This window comes from Triplophysa dalaica, chromosome 2 (genome assembly GCF_015846415.1).
Source record: "Triplophysa dalaica isolate WHDGS20190420 chromosome 2, ASM1584641v1, whole genome shotgun sequence".
Taxonomy (NCBI): Eukaryota; Metazoa; Chordata; class Actinopteri; order Cypriniformes; family Nemacheilidae; genus Triplophysa; species Triplophysa dalaica.
Window position 1 is genome coordinate 2,457,484 of NC_079543.1, and position 15,805 is coordinate 2,473,288.

At 37.0% G+C, this 15,805-nt stretch overlaps 2 protein-coding genes across 2 annotated transcripts; one reads left to right on the top strand and one right to left on the bottom strand.

Annotated features, from left to right (window-relative positions):
* Positions 1 to 2,557: 2,557 nt before the first annotated feature.
* Positions 2,558 to 4,892, top strand: LOC130437434 (zinc finger protein OZF-like). The gene is made up of 3 exons (XM_056768831.1): positions 2,558 to 2,808; positions 2,952 to 3,339; positions 3,477 to 4,892. The coding sequence occupies exons 1-3, from the start codon at positions 2,659 to 2,661 to the stop codon at positions 4,571 to 4,573; spliced, it is 1,635 nt and encodes a 544-aa protein (XP_056624809.1). The 5' UTR covers positions 2,558 to 2,658; the 3' UTR covers positions 4,574 to 4,892.
* Positions 4,893 to 11,012: 6,120 nt separating this feature from the next.
* LOC130438068 (uncharacterized) lies at positions 11,013 to 14,837 on the bottom strand. Its single transcript, XM_056769834.1, has 5 exons — positions 14,735 to 14,837; positions 14,321 to 14,617; positions 13,912 to 14,229; positions 11,891 to 11,967; positions 11,013 to 11,783 (listed from the first exon to the last, which is right to left on the bottom strand). The coding sequence occupies exons 1-4, from the start codon at positions 14,772 to 14,774 to the stop codon at positions 11,933 to 11,935; spliced, it is 690 nt and encodes a 229-aa protein (XP_056625812.1). The 5' UTR covers positions 14,775 to 14,837; the 3' UTR covers positions 11,013 to 11,783; positions 11,891 to 11,932.
* Positions 14,838 to 15,805: the final 968 nt, after the last annotated feature.

The following is a 15,805-nucleotide window of genomic DNA, read 5'->3' on the forward strand; positions in this document are numbered from 1 at the left end:
GTTATTGTCTCACTTTCAATTTTTATCACATTTTATTTACCTTTAAAATGGCTGATGTGTTCCTTACATTTTTTAAAGAGTGAACTCGCTATACAGTCTGTGCTCTGGGACGTTCAATGCAGAAAACCAGCAGTGTGATGTGATCAAGAAGTGCATTGAGATGTCTGCTCCTGGTCCTCGTGGGTTTCAGACTAGATGTGAGAAAGACAGTTGCACACTCAAGAGAGTTGGGAAACCCCATCCCAGGAGGGATGGATAGCATCTTGTTTCAACAGGTCTGGTCTGTCCTCAAAACTCTTCCAGTTATTTATAAAATCCATATTATTCTGCAGGCACCACTTAGACAACCAGCCATTTAGTGATGATAATCTGCTATAAATCTCATCACCACAGCATATCCTTAGGGATCATTTTAGTAATGAGAGCTGTTTTCCTCCGCTGGACTGGCATCCAAATTGGTTGGTCTGACTATAAAACTAGAAACTAATTGCTGACCTGTGGATGGACCTGCTGGGTACTTCGCCCTCAATTGATTGTGCATCGTAGTTGTTGATCGATGATAAGCCAACTTTGCATTGCAGAGTTTACACTGCACTTTATTCTCATTCATTTTATTAAAGCACCTTCAACTCATTTTTGACACGGTCTCAATTTATCGTATCCGGTATGCCACGCGTATCTACTGAGTGCGAAACTTCGTTAACAATTTGGATGTATGATAACAGCCTTCTGAGCCTACCAGTAGGCGCAGCAGGCCCCATCTGGCCCATACGAATCAGCTGATAACCACTGACAACGCCCATTCAATCGACTGATAACATTCGAAGCGGGTGCACCGTGAGAAAATGTTTTGCTCTACTGTCTCTTCTTGATTGACAGCCTTTAGGTTTTACGTGCGTCGTTATTGGCAGCGCCATCCTATGGAACATGTTACGGGTGAAAACATATGGCGATCTTTTTAAGATTTCACACACTTTTCGAAATTCTATAATTAAAAAACCTAATCGAATTATTCGAAATTCGTGACTCATCCCTAATGTGTACGTGTCCAGGTCAAAAGTACGCTCATGTAGACTTAACAGTTATTTTGATGTTTAATTCTTGTTTTGGCTGTACTTTATCTCTTTAATGTTTATTTATTTATTCAGGAGAAAAGTAATATCTTTACTGTGACATGCTACTGCCGAGACTGGTTGACTGTGTGTTGTATTAAGTTGCATTTATTTGAGATGCCCACAAACAGGCAGTTGCTATACCCCACCAAAACCTATTGCAGATTAGCAGAATGAACCACCATTTCTGGACAGCGAGTCATCTCCCTATGTCACTAACTCAAGAGAGCTCATGACAGGACTTTCACGTCATTTGTGTTAGTAAACAGACAAAGTGAAATCTGCCTTTCATCAATCAGTGATGAACGGAAGATCCTTTGGCTAATAATTCTAAGAATATTAGTAATTCAATGATACAGAACAATACTAAACACACCACAATAAATCATTACAATACAGTATTCTCTCTCCCTTTTCTGAACACAAAACATAATTTAAAACAACATAAAGTTTTGAAAAAAAAGTTTGAATAAATTACTAACCTTACATTTCGACCTTTAAGTTTAAATGATAAATAATATTTGATCTTCTGCATAACAGTTCAACATAAACTAATAAATCTCAACACTTCGGATGAAATTGTAATTCTACTGTTTGACAACAGGTGGCGCATGTGCCTTCCCTCATACCTTCACACAAAATTAAATCTAATCTACTTAACTTACTACTTACTTATAATTGAAACAATGTTGCATTTTTTAATGAATTTGCTGTTTATAAATCTGAATAATCTTATTCTCCCAAAATAAATAGTGGAAAGCAACCTGAAGCGCTCTGTTAAAGTAGGTCAGGATCTGTTCTTTGCTTATTTCTTGTGGAAATCATGCGCTGTAAATTTATAATAAAAGTCCTTTCACTTGTATATTTTTTCTGATTCTGAAATATTGCACTTGTAACATTTCTAGAAATTATGAAAAAGGGATATTTTGACTGTTCTTTTGAATGAAAACACTATATTTTTATACATAATAGTGGTATTTGTTGCATATATAGGCAACCATTTGCCGACTGAATATCGGCCCATTCGACAACTGATTAGAAATGTTATACTGATAGATATCAGTCATGTACTCCAGGAATCTTAAACTTCACATTGTAAAATATAAAAGTAAATACTTTTCTGTATTCGACGAGACGTGATGATGTGTTTTACTTTTTCAGATTACATTATGTGTTTTAATAAAGTTTATATCGATCATTGATGTTCAAATATACGAAGTGAGATTCCGAATTGCACGGACATTTCACCTCGACCTAAATTGAAATGATCGTCATGAATCTGGTGTCGCGTGTGAAACAGTAGGTGGCGGTAATACTCCAAAGAAGTGATCGGACATAAAACTGGACAAAGAAGAAGAAGTGTTGTGTGATGTGTCTCCAGTCCAGCAGGAGTCGCTCTGCAGCTCTTCAGTCCGCCGATAAACCCACAAAAGAAAGAAAGAAAGACAAACATCAAGCGCCGCGTGTTTACATCACTTTGATTTTCTCTCTTTAGTGTTTTAAACACAGTGTTGTGTGTGTGTGTCTTTGTATATAGTGGTTGACGATGACGTCACAGATGTGCTGTAAATCAGTGGGAACTGATCTGTCCATGCTGGATATTGATGATTTCATCACAGAAATCTGTCAGCTGAAGAAAGAGGTGAAGTTACTGGAGGAAAAGCTGAGGACAAGAGGAGATGAACTCAACACAGAGGTTTGGACACATTCAACATCATTTACCTCAATCACTCACACTGCTTTTATTCTGTCATTCATGTCAAACTAAATGAAAGTTATATATCACACATATATTCTCTATAAAGCTCCAGTGCTGATGATGTGTTGTGTGTTTGTCAGATTTTGGTAAAGGTCGAGTCAAACCCCACAGACGCTCAGGACACTGTGTGTGACAGTAATCACACCTTGAATCAGGATGAAACTACTGATCAAACCTCCACAGAGTCTCTGGATTCTGTCTGTAACGCTGGAGAACAGCAGATCCTGAACACCAGACCACTGAACATGTGTTCTGTCACACTGATGGACTGCAGGAAACTGACGGAGATGAAAACAGAACTCACAGTAAAGGAAGAACAGATTGATGAAGATGACAATCATGAAGATTTTGTTTCTTCGGTCAAACTGGTGAGTGGTGAGAACCTGGAGATAAAAACAGAAGAAACTTCAGACGAACACCAGACTTGTGAAGATGAGAATGATGGTGGTGATGGTTTTATTCCTTCAGGTATGTTTCCTCCGTTGTTGTGATATTACACCGTCATGTGTGTTGCTGTTTCATAAAAGTGTTTTTGGATACTCAAGATACTGATGTTGTTTCAGAAGTGCTGGAGCTTCTTCTTAACGCTGTTGTGTTTGTTTCAGATGAGAGCGGTGATTCACGTGGTGATGGAGAAACGGCCTCTACGTCAAAACAGCGACTGACAGCACAAACTCTTTCCTGCATCACCTGTGGAAAGACATTCAGTTCACAGAGACGTTTAGAGACACATGAGAGAAAACACACAGAACAGAAACTCTTCACCTGCACCAGATGTGACATCAGCTTTCCTACCTTACAAGAGAAGAAACTTCATTCACAAGAGCACAGAGACGGGAAACACTTTCACTGTCAGCTGTGTGGCAAGAATTGTGTCTCCTCTTCTAGTCTGAAACGTCATATGAGGACACACACTGGAGAAAAACCTTTCCACTGCAGTGAATGTGACAAATATTTCAGCTCCAAAGGAAATCTTGCTGTTCATCAGAGAATTCACAGGGGAGAAAAAAAGCACAAGTGTCCACACTGTGAGAAGAGATTCAGCTGTAATTTTCATCTGAAGATACACGTACGTGTTCACACCAATGAGAGACCATATCAGTGCAGTGAATGTGGAAAAACCTTTAGACATTCAAATGCTCTGAAGGTACACGAAAGAACTCACACTGGGGAGAAACCATACAAGTGTCCTCACTGTGACAAGAGTTTTTCTTCTTCAAGTCTTCTAAGAGGTCATCAGAGAATTCACACGGGAGAAAAACCATACAAGTGTCCTCACTGTGAGAAGAGTTTCACCCAAAAACCTAATCTGAAGAGACACGTGCGTGTCCACACTGATGAGAGACCGTATGAGTGCATTGAATGTGGAAAAACCTTTAGGGATTTAGGTAATTTAAAGGCGCACCAAAAAATACACTCTAATGAGAAACTCTATCAGTGTTCACACTGTAATAAATGTTTCCGTTATAAATCTAATCTGATAACTCACGAGAGAACTCACATGCGAGAGAAACCTTACGTCTGCTCTAACTGTGGAAAGAGCTTTTCTCGGCCTAGTTCTTTTAAAGTTCATCTTAGAATTCACACTGGAGAGAAACCTTATCACTGTTCCAACTGCAGTGAGACATTTTCTTATTTAAGACATTTACAGACCCATCAGAAGAAACATGCTGAAGAACAAACTGCACTTGAATCCTCATAGCAGGCCTCAGAGCTTATCTCTTAACCAATTTGATTTTAGACTTTATAATGGATGTAAAGCAACAGTTAGTCACCAGTATTCAAGTAAATTATCTTGTTGAAGAAAAGTATCACCCTCTTAAAACAGAATAAATTTAGATGTGTCAAGAATACGCTCATGTAGACTTTAATGTTATTTTGATATCTGTTTCTTCTTTTGGCTGTACTTTACTCTTTAATGTTTATTGATTTATTCAGTTTGTAAGGTGTCTATGATACAGGCCTCATAGCTTATCTCAAATTGAGCCAGTCTCTCTCTTATTATTAAAGATGTAATTGCACGTTTGAGATCTACTTGTTCGCCTAATGATCTGCTTCCTCCCGAGTTGTTTATCCACCTCATAGATACTATTGGGCCAAGTACTCCCCCTATTACATATGGTAGTTTGACCAGTGGATGTGTTCCTTCAAGTTTGAAGCATGCGGTTGTCCTGCCTCTTCTAAAAAAGCCTGGTCTAGACCCAGCAGATCCAAATAATGTTCGGCCAATATCTAAGTCACCATTTTGATCTAAACTATAAGATAAAATCTTTTGAGTCGGCTTACCCCAGTTTTAGCAAAACATGAACACTGAAATTAAAACATGATGTCCGGATTTCAAACGAACAAAAATATTCATGTTATCTGACATGTACTACGTGTTCAACATAAAGTTTTGACCAAAAACAGTAATAAATAAAATGACAAACCTTACGGCCTTTAAATTTAAATGATAAATAATATTTGATCTGCTCCATAACAATTCCACATAAGATAATAAATCTCAACACTTCGGATTACGTGAAATTGTAATTCCACTGTTTGACAACAAGTGGCGCATGTGCCTTCCGTCATATCTGCGTATTGAGCCTCTTTGGGACTCTTCTCTTACTAATTTTGCTAAACGCTAAAGTTTTACATAATTGCAAACTCGAAAGAGGTGACAAAGGTGTCAACCTTACTACTGATGGTACAATAAATCGGAATGCGCACCAGGCCCAGTTCCTAACAGGTGCAGAAGGGTGGGCTACAAGATATCCTTGGTGGGCATTTATACCACAAAAAGTATATAGCGGCAAAAAACATTCAGAGAAAATTTCAAAAGATTTCTATCTGATTTGTTTTGTTATATGATAATTTTTGTTTATTTCTGAGAAATTCTGACAAATTTTTTCAAGTTTCATATAAGTGTTTTGTATTTTTTTGCAGAAAATGAACTGGACAAAAAAATTGTTTTCAAAACCGAAACATTGCAGAAAAACTTAACCGGTTAATATTTACTTTTAAGCAACACAAACCCAACGTTTGTATATGTTAGTAAAAAGTAAAAAAACGTATTTTATAAATGAGTTTATTATCATGCTTTCAGGCTTTCATGCTGCTGACTGTCACTAAGGTTTGCTTTTGTTTGAATTCAACAAACACTGCAATATGAGACTGTTGGATGTAACATTTAAATGATTTATGATGTTATAAATATAAAAAACATATTGTCTGCGCTTTATTTTACTGATGTTTTACGCATTAACAAAGCTGTTATATAAACTGGACATACATAGAAGCATAAAGTGAGCTAAAAACAATCTCCATCACTGAACGATCACTGACTTCCCTTTGAATGAATGAATAGTCGCAGCTTGCCGTAAATAAACTATTTTACAAAGTGTTTCACTCTCACCTGCAGCATGAATCCAGATGTTTGAGATGAAGAGAGAAAGATTTATTTCTGAAGCGGGAGCTTTCGTTCATTACTGACGGTCAACAGATTCAAATCTTACCTATTGAAACCAAATAATAGTTTATTAACAGCACAAAATAAGACCTCAAAAACTCACGTTATAATAAATATTACTTTTACATGTTGTTTATAATAAACGTAAAGCAAGTGTGCAGTGCGCATAAAGTTCCTTTGCACAGCATTTTGCTTCCACTATGTTTCATGCTTCTCTGTTACAAACCAAAGAGGCGTTGCTTTCAGTCAATAGAAGAATAATACAATCTGTGGTGTTATTGTTCTCGTTGGGTGGGCAAGACAGACGTTGAGGTGGGTGCTCCACCTCTAAACCACAAGACGTCGCTACAAACTTAATTTTTTATTTCTTGGCTGCATGTGTCGGTGTCTATGACCATGTCTGTGTTTATGATCGATGGGTGATAGGACTTTCTCTTCTTTAGCTGCAAAATTATGGAACGCTTTTGCCGAATTAGATAAGGCAGTCTAAATCTCTTAGCACTTTTAAAACTCGTCTTAAAACACATTTATTTATGGTGGCTTTTATTGGATTTTTGTATTTTTTGTTTCTATGTTGTATTTTCATTGTTCAATTTCACAACTGTGTATTGTTTTTGTACTGAATTCTACTTGTAAAGCGATTTGTGATGCACTTTAAAGGCACTACAGGAAAATAAAGTTTATTATTTTTATTATTTTGCGTACATCATTCTTCATCTGATTGTGCAACCTACTGTGATTCATGAGACGAGCGAGATGGAGCTATATTCAAATTCAAAAAATAAAACACAACAGTTCATCAGAAAAAAAAGGTCTAATTTTAATCCAAAAACAATGCGGATGTCCAAATGACTCTCAGTGACTGAAAGAATGACAGGACAGGAGCCGTGCAGAAGAAAGATGGCGGCCTATTGTTCTGTCTTAAAGACATATTGCACAAGCACACATTAATCATTTCCTTGACCAAAGGGAAAACAAAGGCGAATTAGAAAAAGCAAAGACCAAAACGGAGAAACTAGTGAAGACACAAATATGAGAACAGAAAGTTTCCTCTTGAATGTGGGAGAATGTTGTGTAGATCAGTGATGTAGTGACTTGAATGAATCAAACTGGAATGTTGTAATTCCAAACATCTGATCACTTTAATGCAATAACAGTAGAACAACAAGCTCAATTCTAGAGGTCGGAACGGTTGCACTTTATATCAGTTTACAGTAGTTACCCTTAAAAGACGTATTAAAACCTTTTTGGGGAGAAACGAAGCTTATCTATCGTGTCGATCAACTGAACCAACTGCGAAATGATTCATTGTCTGTTTCTTAATTCCAAGAATGCAAGGCAGCCTCTGAGGGATGAACTTGGATGGACATTTTGGACTTCAATTGGGTCCGTTTAGGTGCAGATAGCTGCATTCGATCCATTGATATGGAGAACACATCCGGGTTCTTTCATAAGTTCTCTATTCTTGAATTTTGGAACCGGACTTTGAAAGTTAATGATGACGTATAGCGAGAACAGGATGAAACAAAGATATTGAGAAACAGATTTGTTTCAAAGCACTCGAAACGTCACACACTGGGGATATTCAAAAACGGGAGAAGTTATACTTATTCAACCATTGAATAAATGTTTGACTGTTATAAATAAACTACAAAAACCCATCTGCTCAAAATATTATTAAAAGAAGAAATCAATGATTAAGGCCAAACTAAAGGAAACACTAAACACTACTATGGTTTTTGTTCTTATTGTTGATGTTTTCTTCATTGATTGCGTTTGTTATCAGCAGGTGTTCATCATGAATGATCAATCATCATTTCATTAATCATTGACTTCAGTGTCACTTAAACTCTCTAATGCCCGGCTTCACAGACAGGGCTTACATTACGCCAGGAGTAGGGCCTTAATGCATACTAGTTAAACTAAGCCATTTAAATACCTTTCATGAACGTGGCTTAACACAGGTTTAGTTAGTCGGAGACTAGAGTCCTGGATTAAATTAAGTAAATTTGTATGAGAACAGATGGGATAAACTAGATTAGTTTGAGTATAAAAACTAGAATGGAATAGAAAACATCGTATTGGTGTGCTTTTAAAGACACCAAACAATGTCAGAGCCAAAAGAATTTCATCAAAAAACTTTAGCCTGTATGAAAAACAACACTACTAAAACATATTTTGACAAACTATATAGTTATTTAAAGTAGTGGTGGCGAGATGAAGCCTCGTGAAGCATTGAAGCCTTTCAGCCAAGTGGTTGACAAAAGGGTTCATATCTTGAGGCTTCATTTGCTCACAACACCATCTGGTGGCCAAAGAGTGTAAAACAAGCAGATACATCAGAGATGTGCCTGATGTGGTCTGTGATATAAGTATTTTGCGCCAGTGAAGGCTTAGAAATAACGGTGAAGAATAAATCAATTGCCAATATTCATGCGAATATAATGCGTATTTTCAATGCAAATTAATATATATCCACAACAACAACATATAAAAATCTTCAGGTGAGATTTCTTCATTATTATCATTGCACATTTGTCATGTTCATATATTTGTGACAATTCTAAATGAATGATTTTTGTCTGTATAGACTCTGTGGAAGAATCTTAAACTGGCTTTAAAAAGTCAGAATGCAGAGATCATAAGACAGTGATTTACTCCTGGTGGTGGACTGATTCTCCTGATTGGATCAGTTACGTCTGTAGGATGTGGCATCATTACAGCTTAAAAGAGACCACGAGAAGAGTCTCAACATTTTTTTTCAGGTTCGCGGGGGTTCGTTCTTTCTCTTTAATCTCTTCTTGCGTACTGTCTGTGCCACCTGTACAAGGGAAGAACTGTATCTCTAAAGGATGGACTAGAAAAGACTTCCCATTTGACCCCTGAGTTTGTGCCAGGCCTCGTCTTTCCAGATACAGATCCTCTGGATAAATCTTGTTCTCTATGATTTCTTCCAGGCAAGATCAACTGGAGCCTCAACAAAGTGCATCAGGACACTTTCTTTCTTTTGATGGGCAAGACATGACATTTTCATACTTAGTCTTATTAATAGATGCATAGAGCATCATAAATCATTTTAACAAAGGTGCTTTACAAGAAGAAATGATGTTTTGTTCAGGCTATTGATCTTCTGAATATCAAATACTGCCATAAATCCTTGCTATGTTCTTCTCTCTACTTCAACTTCAACCTTCTTCTAATGCAAATCTGTATGTGTTTGTATGTTGGATTTGTATGTGTCTCGTCTAGGTAATAAAGTACTGCTTATAATTCACACTTGACATTGTTTGTAGTTCATGCTCATAATATGGAGTCCCTAAACATGCGGATTCTTGATTTCCCCAAATCATTAATTTTATCCATATAAGTAGGATTGATCATAATCAATTAAATAATCCTAATTTGGGCTGTACTTTTTCCCTTACAAAGGGTGGTGGAGAATATATTACTCATGCTCATGACAATTCTTACAAATTTGGTGAAGAATAGAGTTTAAATGAAACTGTTCCTCATTGAACACAATAAATTCCTTTGTTAACCCATGTATGTTTTTCATTATATATTAGGTAATCCATCCATCTAGTTGATTTTTATTCAGATATTGTTTATAGGCAATATGCCAAGGTTTGTGTGAATTAACAAGAACACTTCCTCCAGAATATCCAATCACATCGATGCATCTCACAGCACCTGTCAATCAGATTGATCGTGTCAGAAAGCTCATCTAGTCTTTCATTTGTGTGTCCAGTGATATAAATGAGTGAAATAAGTGTATGATGACATGATGAGTAAGAGAAAAGTTGTGACCTGAGATGATGAAGAAAGTGAAGATGAGGAGGATGTTCATTGTGACTTGAGTTCAGCTTCACAGCAGCTCTGTTGATCTTCTTGATGCTGAATGTTGTCTGTGTGTCTCTACATGTGACTGCTTGACTTTCTTCCTCTTTCTTCAGCTCTTATCATTGATCATCAGCTTTACTGGCCCCGCCCACTATCCCCAGTGACTCAACACGTCATTCATCACAGTCAAACTGTGCTCTCTAGTGGACATCAGTCTCTCACACACACTCATTTAACTTTATTTGTAATAAAAATTCACAGCTCACACTTAGAAGTTAAGATGACATTTATACTTTAATTAATTTGTCTTAACAAACTAAGGTCTTATCATAGCATGTACAATTATTTCAGTATCATAAACTTACATAAACTTCAACATCTATACAGTTGAACATGAGCTCCTTGTGTTCATGAGGATCATTATAGTGTGAAATGATCACGTGACACACTGTCAGAGGTTTGTGAAAAGACTCATAACAACCAGCAGGTGGAGTGAAATACACACATGATGTTGATCTGAGTTGAAGTTTTACTATTAGAATGTATTAGTCATGATTTCTCTCAGTGTTTCAGCTCATATACACATGTAGTATATAAGTCCTCACACTGACCAGAAAACACACCTGCTGAACACACAACATTCAAATCATACAATAGACTTTAATGACACACATCACACCTGCAATAATACAGCAAAACAAAATACTGTTTATTAATAAATTCTACGCAATTCTAGTACAAAAACATCTACAGAACATGAATGAAACAACATTAGCAAAAGTTTGGATCAGTTTAAAGTAATGCAAAGTAAAGTAATTAAAGTAAAACTTAAAATAAAAGGTTGGAAGTGAGTAAATGCGGCATGTAGAAAAGTCAAGTAGATGAAAGATAAACATTCGAATATTCAGAGGGGTGTGAACAGCTCACAAGACGAATGTCACACAATCATTCAAACAACACAAACACAGACTCCTGACATTTCTTTTCTTCTAAGCGTTTAACCACACATGGTAAAAATGAACATAGGGGATTGAAATATATGTGTCACATGACGTTGTTTCTGATTTCACAGTGGAAACTTGATGTCAATTCTGTAAGTGTCAATTAATAGTTTCACTTCCAAATAACTATACTGAAACTTTTCGCACATATGTTTAAATTAAAACACATAGCTTGTGTTGCTATTTAAAAGATGTTATAGAAGCAAAATGAGCCCCTGTAAGAAGCATTTTAAAACAGTTGTTCCACAGGCTGCTACGCGTCTTTATGATCTTAAACTACCCAAAATGTATTACAAATTAAACAAAAAAATGTAAGCCAAGCAACTGGTGAAATACCATTGTGTTTTAGATAAAAACTGTTGGTTATGTTGGTAAAAATGATGATCTCTCAATAACAGTTCATCAAGTCTTTTTCTACTGAAAATGGCATCACCTGTAACAATCTCGTCCTTACTGAAGGGGACTGAAACATCAAAGAAAGAATCTCCATGCTTGTTGAACCTGACAGCAGCGTACAGAACATCATCAGAGGAGGGGATTGTGGGTAATTGTACACTGGAGTAAAGTGAAGCTGATACAAGATCTGAGAGAGAATGACGTCTGCTGTCCGCACAGGATGACTGAAAATAAATACAGAAGAAATGACCTTTTAAATAAAATATTTAAACATGCTATGCAAACACACACACACACACACACACACACTTACACACACAGTGTTACTCACCATTCTGTTTTCTCTCTGTTTCTTGTGAACTTGAGGGGTTTTCTATTTAACACAAAAGTAATGAGCGTCTTCAAACCCTGGAGGCAATTGGAAACAATAAACAGAATAGTTTAATGAACTTCTTTCTGTAACAGAATTTCTGTAACTGTAATTCTAACATCAGCACATGAAACATAAAATATCAGTAACTAGTTACAACACAAGGTTTAATAACAGAAACTGGCACGTCTATAAGGATCTAGAATCATCTCAGATGCCGTCAACATGTGTCATGGTTTATCCAAACATAAAAAGATATATGTGTATGATTTTTTAATGGAAATAGAATGAATATGAATGAAAACACATCAGAACATGCAATAACAATAGACCAGGATGAATTAGCAATCCATGTTTGGCTCTTTGCTAAACAAAATGGACAAACTTCTTCTACTCTGCCGAACAAATAAGGATTTTTCAAACTCTGCTGTTTTGTGCTTCGTGAAAACGTGGCTGAATGACTTTATCCCGGAAAGCGCTTTACATCTGGAAGGCTACCAGCTGTTCAGAGCGGACCGCGACGCAGAATCAACGGGAAAATCGTGCGGAGGTGGGGTATGTTCCTACATCAATGAAAAGTTGTGTACAGATACAACAGTGATGAAGAAGATGCGCTGTTTCGACCTACTCGCTGAGAGTTAGCGTGGCATTACAACAGCTCGGCGATCACATCACGAACACAGAGCAACAACATCCAGACACTGTTATCATTATTCTTGGCGACTTTATTTATGCAAAACTTACACTCGAGCTGCCAAAATACAGACAACACATCACATGCCCTACCAGAGACAAAAATATTTTGGACCATTGCTACACCACAATAAAGAATGCATATGGCTCTGTCCCTAGAGCAGCTTTAGGACTGTCTGATCACTGCCTGGTTCACCTTATCCTACAGGCAGAAACTCAAATCTGCCGAACCTGTGGTAAGGACTGTTAAAAGAGGGACCAACGAAACATAGCGGCCCTACAAGCCTGTTTCGAGTGCACCGATTGCAGTGTTTTTAAAGTTGCTACCACCGATCTGGACGAGCTCACAGAGACTGTAACATCATACATCAGTTTCTGAAAGGTTTAGTGCATTCCTACTAGGACTTCCTTAAAATACAACAATGATAAACCATGGTTCTCAGCAAAACTCAGACAGCTTCGGCCAAGCCATGGAGGATGCCTACAGAAATGGGGACAAAGTCTTGAACAGGCAGGCTAGGAACACATTGACAAAGGAGATCAGAGTGGCTAAGAGAGACTACTCTACAAAGTTGGAAAACCAGTTTTCAGCCAACGACCCTGTGTCTTTGTGACCCTGTGTCTTTGTGGAAAGGCCTTAAAGACATCACTAACTACGAGCAACCATCCCGCAATTTTGCAGGCAATCAACACCTGGTCAATGATCTGGATGACTTTTACTGCAGATTTGAAGATGCCAACTTACAACTCACTCCAACTCTGACATTCTCTCTACACAACACCTATCACCTTCAGTCACCCCACCTCCTGCACTTCAGATCAGTGAAGAGGATGTGTGCAGAGTCTTTAGGAAACAAAAGACAAGAAAAGCACCAGGCCCAGATGGTATCTCCCCAGCCTGTCTTAAAAGCTGTGCTATTCAACTGGCGTTCATCTTCTCAAAGATTTTCAACAGATCACTGGATCTGTGCACAGTTCCTTCCTGTTTCAAGTGCTCCACCATAATCCCCATCCCAAAGAAACCCAAAATCACTGGACTGAATGATTACAGACCCGTCGCTCTCACATCTGTGGTCATGAAGTCATTCGAGAGACTGGTATGGCTTATCTGAAGGACATCACAGAACCCTTACTGGACCCCCTGCAGTTTGCCTACAAAGCAAACAGGTCTGTTGAGGATGCAGTTAACATGGGGGTGCATTTTGTCCTGAAACATCTTGATAGACCGGGACGTATGTAAGGATCCTGTTTGTGGACAGCAGATGTTATTGAGAGTTTCTTCTACTCACTCATAATGTGAAGATGAACAGCAGTAAGAATGGAGTTACTGTAGGAGATTTTGTTTAGATAAACTCCACATAAATGAACTCCTGCATCTTCTGATCTCACATCAGTTATTCTCACACTGAAGACATTTTTATCTCTATCATCAGAAATACTGAATCTCTCATCTTTATGCCATGAGCTGTAGATCGTCTCAAGGGCGTCTTTTCCTTCTTTAAATATGATCTTGTCATCAGTCTTATAATCTTGTGAATATTGACAGGTGAAGTTTGAAGTTTGTCCAGTATTGACCATCACTCTCTGTGACGTCCCACAACATGAATCTGTCAATCACATATGAAGACATTTATTTCACAATCATCAGTAGCATTGACATGATCAGCAGATACTTCACTCATGTTTATAATAACTCACCGTCTTTCACTTTCAGATTCATATCAAAAGACCATTTACTTTCAACACCAATCCGGTATGTTCCAGAATCATGTGTGTTCACATCTCTGATGAAGATCATTAGATGGTCATGTTTATTGGAATACAAGGTGAATCGTCCCACATTTACGGATTGCTCGTGTTTCTTATAGTTTATTATGTTTCTCTGCGGGTTTAGTTTAGTCATGTATTTAAAACAGCCTTTGCACCAAGAATTACGTGAATTCACAAGAACACTTCCTCCAGGATATCCAATCACATCGATGCATCTTACAGCACCTGTCAATCAGAATGATCGTGTCAGAAACCTCATCTAGTCTTTCATTTGTGTGTCCAGTGATATAAATGAGTGAAATAAGTGTATGATGACATGAAGAGAAAGAGAAAAGTTGTGACCTGAGATGATGAAGAAAGTGAAGATGAGGAGGATGTTCATTGTGACTTGAGTTCAGCTTCACAGCAGCTCTGTTGATCTTCTTGATGCTGAATGTTGTCTGTGTGTCTCTACATGTGACTGCTTGACTTTCTTCCTCTTTCTTCAGCTCTTATCATTGGTCATCAGCTTTACTGGCCCCGCCCACTATCACCAGTTACTCAACATGTCATGTCTCACAGTCACACAGCGCCCTCTAGCTGCGAATACAATTATATTATTTTAAAAATGGACATTCTCAAATAATACATTTAAAAAGTTTGTGACAAAACACCATAGATAGACCAAGTACACATCTTCCTTACTTGAGTGAAAGTACAGATACTACCGGTCAAATATTACTCAACTACAAGTAAAAGTTGTAAAGACAGATCCGTACTTAAGTAAAAGTCCAGAAGTACCTGCTTTTAAAAGTACTAAAGTATTAAAAGTAAATTTCCTTTATGTCAGTTGTGCATTATTTTATTTTCGTATACTTTATGCCTCAGAAGTAACCTGCTGAATACGCTGAGAAGCAGTTGTATTAAAGGAGTAGTTCACTTCAAAGTCATTTTTATTCCTAATATGGAAAGTCAATGGGGTAAATTTTGCAGTGAGCAACTCATTTAAGAGCTTTATAAGTTTAGCATGTGAAAACTAAAATGAATCTGAAAATTTTACAAATAAAAAATGATTTAAAAATATATGAAATTACATAATGGTATGTTGGAAAATATACATAATAATATTTTGTGTAAATATAGTACAATATATTTAATAATACATAAGGAATTGCCACTTTTCATATATTGAAAAATATTTTACATTTACTTATATCTCACAATGTATGTAATTTTATATTCTGGGAAATAGAAATCTGCTTTAACTCATTCCGTGAATGTGTCCATGTGTATGCAGACATTCACATTCATATGGGAACATCTATGTGCAATATATACACTCAATAAAAGATGAAATGTGATGAATATTAGATTCATTTTTGTCTACGTTTCTTAATATATTTATATATTCAATATATAGACATATATTGTCAG